Here is a 12,665-nt window from a genome sequence, read left to right on the forward strand (position 1 = left end):
TTTTTTAACTTTTAACACAAGTGTTTTGAGTTCCTTGGAACATTGTGTGTCAGACAGACTACTAACACAGAAACACCATCACTGAAAATAAAAGCAAAACAACAGGAAGCAAATGAAAGAAAGTAAAAAGCAACTGTGAAACACAGAAATATGCTACAGTATCTTTTCAAGTGAACGTTATAGGTACACAAAAATTGTAAGTAATAATTGTTTCTATTTACAAGTATTTGAACACTGATTGACTTATAAGTGTCCACTAACATTGTTAATAGCACAATAGGTTTAATGTTTACAGTTTCAGTTGTTTTGTTTGCAATATGATCTCAAGTATAACGGTCCCAGCATAGATCAATGACAACAAAAGCACGATTTTCTAACTGGATATGCTTTTCAATCATTGCAATCCACTGAACTTTCTCGCTTTCTCACTCTCCAAATGCATCTTCTGTTGTTCATAGCAGCAGTCCAGGGTCAAAAAACAAACAAACCAAAAAAGGATATTTGCAAACTGGAGAGATCTCTGCAGATTTTAATCATGTCTATTTAACAAAACCACACAACTAGTAGAAACACTCTTTCATGTTGCAGGACATCATACCTTCCACGGTGCTAACATAAGGATATGCATATCTCTGCTAGGTGAAGCATAGTTCTAGAGGTCTACCCAGTACATAAAGCTCTGACACACACACAGTATTAGCAAGTCTAAGCAGGCTAAAGTCATTGGTCCAAAGTAACCATTTCTTATAGCTGGTGCTCCTTTGGACTCTCAACAGCTCCTGAGGCCTGTTTATAAGACTTCAAGTTGGCCAGAGGAATGTCAGTCACGTGGTTGCCAGTGTTGAAATGGCCCTCACTGGAACCATACTGCTTTCGGTCACTGAACTGGTTTCTGTTGCTATCTTCTTTCCAGGTCCTGGTCAATGTGTGTCCATTAACTAGTTTGTCCTTCTTAACCCATTCTTTCTGAGGTGCAAAGGTGGAGAGAGGAGACTTTGGCTGTTGGTATGGGCCCAAGCTGGGAGGCATCCAACAGTTGTCTGAGTGACCCAAAACCAGGCATTCTTGAGTACACATTTCTGTAGCTTCAGCTAATCCTCGTGGCCCAAGAGGCCCATCTGTAGAAGAAAAACAAACAGAAAGAAGAAAGAGGGAGAAAGAAAAAAAAAGACATAGTATTAGATTGTGATATTTGGCATTAAATTTATACATATGCCTGATGAGAAAATTAACAATGATTCTGCGACAAAATATTGTGCTGGTAATTCCTAAATGCTTTTTCATTCTGTTAGAGAGTAGTTGCTTTGTAGGGCATATACTGGCTGTACATGCTACCTACGTAGCTTCCAAAAGTGGAAATACAGTTCAATTAGCCCTAAGTTATTAGTCTCAGATCCTACTATGAATAAACTTAACTCCCTTTTTCAGTCATACTAGGAAAATAGAGATAGGGAGGTGAAAATGTCAGAGGAAGTAAACAGACCCTTGCAGATTCTGAATGAGAATTAATGCTGCTTGTAAAGGCCCACAGTTTGGATGTATTCTCTTCTGCTTTCAACTCACTTTACTGCTGCAGAGCCTTGGTGAACTAACAGCCTACCGCAAACTGAGAAACATCTAAACTATCCAAAAATGGGATTGCCCAAAGTAATGCTGTGTATGTGGGATTATTCTAATGTGTACTATTTTACAAACTTGGGTTGGTGCATAGTTCTAGACATCTATGCAGTGGATAAAACTCTGATGCACGCTCCCAACAAGTAAGAGAGAAGTTAAACTTTACTGGATTTCATATGAAACCATGAAACACTTCAAAACATTGCAACAGGAAAGAGAATAAAGTCTGTAATTCGGCTGACCATTAAATATATCTCAGCTGCTATGCAACCATAAAAATCAAGGGGTAAATAAAAAAAAAGAAGGCTTATGTAAATCTTGCGCTTTGTTCTTTGTAAATCAGGAATATGAGACCACAGGAGACACAAATTAAGTCTGCTGAGGCACTATGCATATTAAATATCCACACCATTTTTCACACACTACTGAGGACACAGCTGGCCAGCTGCAGGCATCTTGCAATCAAGCAGACAGGTCACCCATGTCTTCAGCGGCACTAAATTCCTCTCAGTCTTACTGCATTTCTAAATGGCTCAAATTGCTCATCTGATCAGACTGGATGTATGAGGAAGGGCAAGCCAGGAAAAAGGCAGAGAAATCACTTTGTGAGACTTTGTTAGATATTTCTTAATATCTGAGAAATGCTTTGTCATGATTCTTTGCTAACTGTATTATAATTTTGAGCAAGAATTTTGAGATGCCTTTTCTTGGCTTCAGAGTAGATCAACTGGCTAGTGCTGCAGACATTCAAAGAGTTAAGGAGACACACTTCCTTGATTAAACAGCCCAGTGACAGGAAGGAAATTATAGATTGATTTTTGAGAAAGAACATTAGCAGGTAGGCAAGAATAGTGAAGTTATGAAGTATCTTAAGAAGCAGTACTAATCAGAAGAAAAATGTCAGTGGTGTATCAGCAAAAAAAGTGTATCTTTATAATAATATAATTGAGACCTAAAATGATAAGTGAGGACACTCTAACAAAGATTTCTGTGTTACGATGTCAAAGAATATTTCATTCTCTTGTACTCCATGCATATACAATAAATTACCCTTAGTAACAGAATACTGAATACTGAAATTATCCCAATTAATTTTATGGAAATTGCTATTCTTTCCCAGTTGTTCATTTGTTCGTTTGTTTTTAACTGGCACATAACAACTTCCACAGTTGTTCCACAGATTATCAACCCACTGCTTTTACACACACGTATAGAAAATCAATCAGGTATATTTCTACATGTTACAATGTAATTAGTTAATCTTCTTATCTCTGAGTAGCTCCTCTTTTTGAATATCTGGAGAATATACAGTATACTGTTGATGTGACAGAATATAGTAAACCATAATAAAAGTTGCTTCTGCATTCCTTGTATAAGAAATTGTCCTATTGCTGACAACTAGAACATGAAAAATGTGTGGAATCAATGCTACTTTCCTTTTAGATCAATACAAGATGAAATAACTAAGCCAGAACCATTAGGAAAAAAAGAAAAAGCGACTGTAAAGTAGGAGCTTAGCACAGGTTTCAGTGGGAACCAAGAACCTTGATTCTAAAATGAGAACTGTGATAATTCCCTGGAAGAGAAAGATCCTTTTTTCTATAAAGCTCTTCATTGAATCCTCTAGTATGAAGTTATAATCAAACTGAGGCAGGTACTTAGTACAAAAAAAAGCAATAATAAGCAAAGGAAGTACTCACGGTATATTGTTAACATTTCCAAAGGTTAATCTATAGGTTAAAAGCTGTTTTGTTTTTTTTTTCCTGACAACAGAAATTTAATTTTAATTATTTTTTCCCCATTTTCAGAGGAAAAAAGTGAGAAGTGGCAGAACTATTTTCAACCTGCCTACTCTCACAGTACAATATCATCTTGCTGACCAAGGAGGAAAAGTTTGGCAGGGATTAAAACTTTCAAAACACAAAGAAAACCTTTCACAGAATGACACATTTCAAGAAATACAGTGCATGCAGTCTGTGCTTTCAATCTACAGTGGAATAAAAGGTTAACAGGAGAGTCTTCAGTACTATAGTTCTAAAGGGGATAAGTTACTTTTTCTGTCTAGTTAAATAAATTTCAAGAGATAAGACATTTATTTCCATTTAAAATTTAAATGAGTAGTAAGCTGGTTTTACTTAGGACTAAATATGCATGTGGCCCTATAAGCTACATGTCAAACTCTTTGGAAGATTTACTTCACATGTTTTGCTTTCTTTAGTAACAGTTCTAGGCAGTTAATGCTGTTAAACTCAGAATGGATTTTAAACATGCTTTGCTTTAGCCATCTTTAAGTTGATAAGCTTCCTAGAGAGCACTGGAATATTTAGATATCTGTTACTGTGAGCAGCAGACAGGAATGGGGTAACAATGCCGAGATGATCGCCTGTTCAGGAGGAGCAGCTCCTTGGGTTTTTTTGGTTTAACAAAATACCACTGTCCCACTTAGACATCAAAAATTAATTATTGTGTGCAAGTCCTCCTCCAGTCAGCCTTCTCTGTGCAGAGATTTCAACCAAAGGCAAGACCACGGCAGTCGTTGTAATGGGCCAATTACAATTTTTGTATGGATGTAGGTCACACCAAGTGACATTTGTAGACAGAGTGAGGCCCTCTCCTTTTAGGAGAGGACTAGGAATCGCATGGGAACACCTGTAAGACGCTTCTTTTAGCTGTATAACTGTTCAAATAGCTGTGAGGTATGGTGTACGTCTGCACACACCTCTACATATGCCTGTATGTAAAAATCTATGAATAAAATGCATGTCCAGAATTGAGAACAGGTTCAGACTCCTCTCAAGTGAGTATGCCTATTTTCCAGTACTCTGCCTCATGCTTTCCAATCTGTAAAATACAGGGAATATTTACTTGCCTTATTAAAATATTGTGAGGTTTAAGTTTACAAAACGCCTTGCAAGACTTAATCTAATATATAATCAACAATTATTATTTTAACCACTTTTGGTTTAAGCCATCACAAGAGAAAAAGAAATCCACAAAGTATTTTTTTTAGAAATGCAGTATGGTAAAATAATATATTTTACTGTTGAGCTACTACAAGGAATGATCATGCTTACTGATTCAGGAAAAAGGCAGCTTCATTCATAATGTGTGTGGTGCCTGTCACACCTGATCTCCAGTTAAGACCCTGAGATACAAGCGTCATGTTTTTGTAAATATTATTGCTAATAATGGTGATGATCATGATTTAAGGGACTCTATAAATGTCCTACTGTGAGACACAGGAAAAAGATGAAAAACAGATTGGGGAAAAAAGGATCTCACCTACTTCTGTTTTGTGTAATTATGTTCTCAAGCATAGACAGTTTATTCTTTTCTAGGACTCATTATTCAGGTTGCTATTCAGCAGCATAAAGTGAAATGATCATGAGCAGCATGATGGGAGAGAGATCTTCTGGGGGTAGCTTGCACTGAAGAGTTGGCTGTTTTGTATTGAGAAAGCATAATGTTGCCTTAATGGTAATTATCTTTCTCCTCCACCACTGCTGAACAATAGCTTTCACCCAATTTTCTGAAGTTGTTTCATTACCACATACAATGACACCACTTAAAAACCTGTTCCTGCTGCTTTAATTTTATAATTGCATTAATTTGTTTCCTTTCTTTTCATAAAAATGTCACTGAAATTTCTGTATCAAGTTTTTCCACACTGAAGTACTTCATTGATATGTGGGGGGGGGTGTTCAAAGTATTTGTTCTCTGAACAATCCGTAATACATGAGGCTGGTTATCAGTCTTGGCTGCTTGAATATATAATGACACAAGTGCTGATAAAACTGTACAAGCCATCTGTCTCTGGAGTTAAATGTTTTGAAAGCAAACACAAAAGTGCATAACAAACACTCCCTTAAATTGTCTTTGTAAATATTTATATCAGATCTTACCCAAAAATGCTTTTGTGTTGTTATTTTATTCTGTTAATAGCTGTCAAGCAGATGCATGACTTGCCTACTCAAAAGCAGACAGGTGTAAGATGGAAAATAATGTATGCCACTCAAGAGCCGGTCATACCCTAACGCTGGAATTTCTGTGTGGTCTTTTATCTCTTTTTATTATACCCAGAAGCTAAACTGCTATTTCATTGATTAACTTACTGCTGCAATTAGCAACTAGCTTCTGGTGTGTTGACCAGCTGCTTTTCAACCTGCTTTTTTAAAACTCTCTTGCTTAAAGCCAGAAAGTTCATTCTTCAATTCTGAAAGAGTCAAGACCGCAAGATAATTTCCACTCAGTGAGACTTTTTGGTCTCAAAAAAATGAATGGGTACACTTTGCCTGAGGGCACTAACATTAAGTATAGTGGATTTGAACCTGGCCATAGTTGTGTTTCAGACAATCATATTTATTTAACTTTTCATATTGCATCTTAAAAAGAAAAAAGAAAAGAAAACAACAGCAACAACATTTTCAGCTCTATTTAACCCCAAATACAGAAACCTTTTTTAGGCTTTCATGGGCTACTTTAGTAAATGACCTTTTCTGAGACCACATGTTTTTACAGCCTTCCCCACACATATTGGAACTGAAATGACATTATTACATTTCATAGAGTTTTGCAACTACTGTATATATTAAATATAAAAACTGGGAAACAGTTTATAATGAAAAAGATTATTTTGACTTTTTTTTGCTCTTAAATATCAGCCAAATAAATGAGAAAGACTGTTCTTTATTTCTAGTCTATTAAAAAAAAAATAATCCAAGACTACAAAGCCACATACATGCTGTGCTGGATGTGTTTTCTTGGTATTATTAATTAACAGCAAGATTCAGTGACTACTAAAAATATATTTTTAGTGGCTTATTCCATGGTCATTCCATCTGGCACAGTCAGTGCTGATAAAATCACATTCTGTCCCCAAATCACCTTGTTCCAAGGTCCCTGCATTCCTACCATTGCTGCTGCCAGTTTTGGTAGACTTATCACCACCACCTTGTAACCTGCTGCTTCTCTCTCCCCTTCCTGGAGCTGCATCCTCTGTACTCAGGTACAGATCAAGAAACCCCTGCTAGTTCCTGTTCCCTGTCTTGGCCCAAGCTTCTTTTTAATCACTACTGCACTAAGTAATAGTGTAAGGTTAGCTTATATCTGCATTACTTAGCAGAGATAAGCTGCCAGAATCCTTAATTATCACAATAACAGGCGGGATAGGAAGCAGGGGGGTAAGGGTGTGTGGGAGGTACTGCCCAGAACACAGAAATGCAGCAACTAAAGTACTTTCTGAAAAGACAGGAAAACCTGGCAGAATAAGATTTTCTACACAATTCTGTGAAGTACTTAAGTGATCTAGATGGGTTCCACAGAAATGTAGGTGTCTAAGATCCAAACTATAATTTCAAAAATCATACGTGACTTCTTTGACTCCATGGGCAGCTAAATTTTGAAATGCAACATTATTCAACTACTTGAAATTCTGTTTCTACACAGAATTGCCTCAGTCTTCTGATGACTGAGATTGCTTCATGTCTAAATCTTTTCAGAGTTAAGAAATTAAGTGTTCCCTTCCCTTCATATCTTGAATATCTAAATGTGTTTGGCATTTTAAGAGTACCACTAACATATGCCAACAGGTTGTATCTTTGAACAACATAGCAGTGCAATAGGCTGGTTTTTTCCCCCCTCTGGTTTATATCCATAGGGTGATTACAGAAAGGGTACCTGCCTTTTGTTTCAAACATTGTGCAGAGGCCACATGTGGTTAGAACATTTCTGGAAGGCTCAGCTCCAGTTCCCTTTTCTTCCTGATGGATTCTGGTCCCTCTCTCCTATAGAAGTACAAGAATCAACCTCGATCTTGGTAACAAGAGCTCTTCTGAGAAATGAGAAACAGTTCTGTAATCCTGCAGAGAAGGAGACTTCTTACACACCTAGGGAATGCTGAAATTACTAATCTACTGTAGAAAAGGTAGCTGTTAACACCATGATCACTTATAGAAAGTATTCTGTATTTCTTATCTCGAGTTCCTTTCACTTATAGCTGCCCCACTACAAAAACTACAATGAAAGGGATTGCTACTTAGGTTGTTATATTTTATTTCTTTTTTTCTGGTATCCTTCCTACAAATTTAATACCATTACTATTTACAAGTTTCTCCTCCATCAGTAATGGCTCTGTTGTCAACATGTTATTTTTATCTGGCCTAACTTTCTGTGCCTATTTCCAATTACTTTTCCTGCATTGATATACATGTATATAAACCTCTATGCATTTCCATGTGTGCATGTTCAGGAAGTAGTCATGTACCATAGAGTCCACCCTTTGAAGCACTGGTAGCCTAGACAAAATTTTAGTTCCTTGCATCGTCCAAGGCAAGACACCTTCCGAGAGTTGACACCTTCCAAGAAATGGAATTCACTTTACAACGCTTTTGAGAATAAACCCTTTGGTTTCCTAGACCTGCTTACCTACACATTCCTTGGAAGGAATTTTATGGCCTGTTTCTGCAGATGGGAACAAATAGGCTACTTCATCTACTGTCCAGCTAGATGCAGAGTAGGTGCCACAAGACTGTTTGCATGTTGCTAAGCCTAAGTAAATACACTTAGAGAAAGCAGATAAGGAATTTCAGCAGAATTTAGTAGTTTAGAGTTGTTAATAATCCCATGAAGTCTTCCAAACCAGCTTGTTCGGAAATGGAAAGTTCAGTCTATAGGCAGGCCACATTTACATCTCTCTGTCCCTGCCATCTAAATACACCCTTGAAATTAGTTCAGCTGTATGTTATTACATTTCTGGTTTAGTTCTGGGTTTTTTATAACAGAAATTATTTAATACTGAATTTATTTGGGACTTAACTCTTAGCTACATCTCAGAATAAGAAATACATTTTTATAGCCTAGTGTAGTTCCTCTTGGTTGCTTGAAAAGGCACAGAGGTTTAACCAAATTCTAGCCCTCAGTTGTCCATAGAAGTTGATAGCAAGCAGCCCATTCCTAACCTCTACTGAATACACCTTACGCGACTGCCGAGCTTGTGAGATACTAGGGGTCAAGTTTCCTTAGCGCTGTCTAGTCTTTATGAATAGATAGATGAATTGACTAATGTTAGACTTGCAACCATTCTGCAGGCAAGTTACAGCACTCTTTGAAATCATAAGGGCATGGTCCATGCAATCCAGGGTGTAGGAAGATGCCACAGGAGGCATTGCAAAGCAGTCATGGTCTGGAGTGGTGCTGAGCTCCCACTGAACAGCTCAAACCTGGATGATTCAGTGTTCTTCACTGGTCATAAAAATCCAGCTCTGTTACTTATCATGGATTGCACATCGCCTATGGTCAGATCTCTATGCCATCCTTTTTTTTTTTTAGAATTTAACTGGGTGAAACTTACTTTGTAGTAAAAAAAGTAGGTTCAGTAGATAATCTTGTGGTTCTTTCTGGTCTTAACAATCTATGTATCAGCAAATATTAACATAAAACTTTCACTGACAAATGTAGTCAATTGTAGCATACCCTTTAGACATACAGAAGATACAAAATAATATCTGAGATTGTTATTCTGGTTTAATGCATTCTGTCATTAAAAAACAAACAAACAAACAAACAAAACCTCACAAACGACTGCAATTTGTATTCTCAGCTTAAGTGTCACATTGTGGATGCAGACAGTCACCTTCCAGGGAGAGCAGGAGAAAAGAAATGCAAACAGAATTTGGCAAAAAATCCTTTTGTTAATAAATAAATAAAGATTAAATGTTTTACACATCTCTCATACCGATTTCATTCTTTGGTCACAGATGAAAAGTCAACATTTGCAAATGGAGATAGTCCAAATACAATAACACATGGGCAGCCAGAACAGCAGATTCTCTCCCTGAGAGGATATTGTTATTTAGACAGACTTTATGGCACACAAAGAGCAGACAGCATATCTTTATAAATTTGCACCCATCTTCAGCATGGCATGGAACTCATCCATCTTCTCGTTCACTGAAGCTACTCTTACGAAGAATGCTATCATCTCATCTAATCTTATTTCCTCAAAATTAGCATTTTTTTTCCTGCCATACATTTAATTTTAGCAGGACAATCTAACAAATCAAAATGCCACAGAGGATTCAAAAGAACCTTCTAAACTTGATTGGACCACTTAATGAGACCAAAGCACAGTCAGTGTTCAAATATTTGGAATATTCATTTTCAGCATTAATCTTTTTTTGTTATGTAGCTCTTCATTTTGCTGCCTAAAAAAGTCTTTATTCCCAAAAGATGATGATAGATGGTGATAATAAAATATTTATAAAGCATCCCATGGTTACAATCATTTACTATCTTTTTTCTCTCACACCTAAATATTTATGGTACTTGATAAAATATTTTGTTGAATTGATTTACAGGCAACCTGCTGAGACAGCACCACTTTTGACATGGTCACATTTTCTGATCTATTAATATGCCCCAAACATGAACCTGCTGTCAGTCAAAAACAACTTAAGTCTCAATTTGGAAGATTCTGTCAACTGTTTATCATAAAATCAAATTTTCGTGAGTAATTTCTACAAATTGCATGTGAGAAAAGGTAGGATTCAATGTGGAAAAAAGATATTATTCAAAATGAGAAAAACTGGCAGAATGATGTGAAACTGAGCTGAACAATATTTATTTCAACACTGTACAGTTTTGTAAACTGTTTATGCAGCTGCTATATGCCTGACCATTAACTCAAGTACAGCAGAAAAAATAAAACCAGTCAACTTGAATTTCATTTGGTTTTTATGATTTTTAAAAGAAGTCTAAATTAAAGAGTTGTTTTTCCCGATCGTTCTCTAACTTACAGTAAGAGCCTGATCTTCTGACTTGTGATAAATACAGATCATGTCTTGAGGGCAGGCATGATACCTTGTGATTTTATCGAAGTAAGGATATTGGCTTTACTAATCCATAACTGAATAAAAGCATAATTCATCATCATATACATATATATGAAGAGCTGTGCTATCTGTACAAATATATATATGTGTTTTATTTGCATATATATCACATATATTTTCTATATTTTTACTTCTATACATATTTTTATATATATATTCTATCTATCCATCTAAGTCCTTTATCAGAATGGAATGAATAGCGTGATGCACATTGAAGTGAATGTAATCACTCACAAAATGAGCACCTTAATTGCTGTGCTCAAATTGAGTATGCAGTCATCCTAACCTCCTTCTGTTATCAATGGAAAGAGAAGAATTTGCACAAAGTGATTCAGCTCTCTGAAGACCTGACTCACTTTCTGGAGGTGTGAGTTTCTATCCATTGATAAAAAGAGAATCCATGGATGGTGATTATGTCTAGCTCTATGTATTTAAAATGGATGTGATGAGTCTAGATCTTTGTGGTCATTCCAGAAGATGTTAGATTAATTCACTCTGATCACACTTGAAAATGCACTTGAATAAAGATTTTCCATTACAAGCAAAAAGGTTCCAATAGCCAGTGAATAAACCAGCAGACAACCACACTATCCAAAATACCCAAATGGTAGTGCACCTCAAGCATACTCAGGAAGGAAGATTCTGTGCAGCCTGGAACAGACTTACTGGAGGGAGCCTGCTATAGTCGTTATCTTTCAGAAAATTAATACTTCAAAATGATTCTACTTCTCCACACTTTGAAATAGGGGAAGACCCTGAAATGCTACAATTTATAAGAGAGAGAAGACTGTGATTGTTGAGGTTTCCTGAAGTCTTGAAAGTAGGACAGATCATACAATTAAAAGCCTGGAAAACATAAAACTGCAAAAAAGTGAAAATTATTAAATTTATGGGCCAGATTAAGAAAGTGTCATGGTTTAACCCCAGTCAGCAACTAAGCACCATGCAGCCGTTTTCCCCTTCCCAGTGGGGTGAGGAGGAGGAAAGGAAAAGAAAAAAAAGAAAAACTCGTGGGTTGAGATAAGAACAGTTTAATAACTAAAGTAAAATATAATACTAACAATAGTAATAATGAAATATAATACTAATAGTAATGAAAAGGAATATAACAAAAAAAAAGAAGAGGGGAAAGAAAAAAAAACAGTGATGCACAATGCAATTGCTCACCACCCGCTGACCGATGCCCAGTTAGTTCCCGAGCCGCCATCCGCGCCTCCCGGCCAACTCCCCCCTGTTTATATACTGGGCATGACATTCCATGGTATGGAATACCCCTTTGGCTAGTTCAGGTCAGCTGCCCCAGCTATGCTCCCTCCCAGCTTCTTGCACACCTGCTTGCTGGCAGAGCATGGGAAACTGAAAAGTCCTTGGCTTAAGATAAGTGCTCCTTAGCAACAACTAAAACATCAGCGTGTTATCAACATTATTCTCACACTAAATCCAAAACCCAGCACTGTACCAGCTACTGAGAAGAGAGTTAACTCTGTCCCAGCTGAAACCAGGACAGAAAGCTATCTTTGCAAGTTATTTGCTGCACCGCAAATCTATTTGAGTTTTAAATTAGGGAAAAACTTTATATTCAGAGATGCATATGGTTTTATTTACTGTCCTTATCTCCAGGATATTCTCATACATAGGGTTAATGAAACCCAAACCACCTATTAAATTTTAGTAGTTTTGTTAGCTTATATTAATCTTCTTTGATGAGTCATTCAGTAATTCTCCCCACATATCTCCAGTTCTCTTGTAAGCCCCAAGTATTGCCAATTTTCCTGTAATCTTGAAATATCACTAATAATACTATTCAGCCAATAGTTTAATATATACTTGGTAGCTTGAGAACAAATGTTTCTTTATCCTATTGCAAGAATATTTTTTATAGAAGGTATTGTATTCTAATAAAATGTAACTTTTTCTTTAAAAGGACACCACATGTCTTAAAGTTGCATAAACCTTTGTTCTTTCAAGCAAGTTCTAGAAATAGCAGTAGATTGAGTGTCCAACAGAACTTGATGAAAAAGACTGGAGAACTACAGTCTCCAAAACGTAACCTTACTGCTCTTATTATCCACCACAGAAAAGTGTAAAGAGGAAACCAGGATAGGGACCACAACAAGAGTTATCTTCTTATTTAATCACAAGCAGTAGCATTCTTCATTA

At 36.6% G+C, this 12,665-nt stretch overlaps 1 protein-coding gene across 6 annotated transcripts in view; it reads right to left on the bottom strand.

Annotated features, from left to right (window-relative positions):
• Nucleotides 1–744: 744 nt before the first annotated feature.
• Nucleotides 745–12,665, bottom strand: part of PCDH9 (protocadherin 9) — a 688,564-nt gene continuing 676,643 nt past the window's right edge. For all 6 annotated transcript variants that reach the window (XM_050901191.1, XM_050901182.1, XM_050901173.1 and 3 more), the window contains one exon: nt 745–1,118. In XM_050901191.1, coding sequence (XP_050757148.1) covers nt 745–1,118 — 374 coding nt within the window. The remainder of the gene's footprint in view (nt 1,119–12,665) is intronic.

The sequence above is a fragment of the Gymnogyps californianus genome, chromosome 1 (genome assembly GCF_018139145.2).
Source record: "Gymnogyps californianus isolate 813 chromosome 1, ASM1813914v2, whole genome shotgun sequence".
NCBI lineage: Eukaryota > Metazoa > Chordata > Aves > Accipitriformes > Cathartidae > Gymnogyps > Gymnogyps californianus.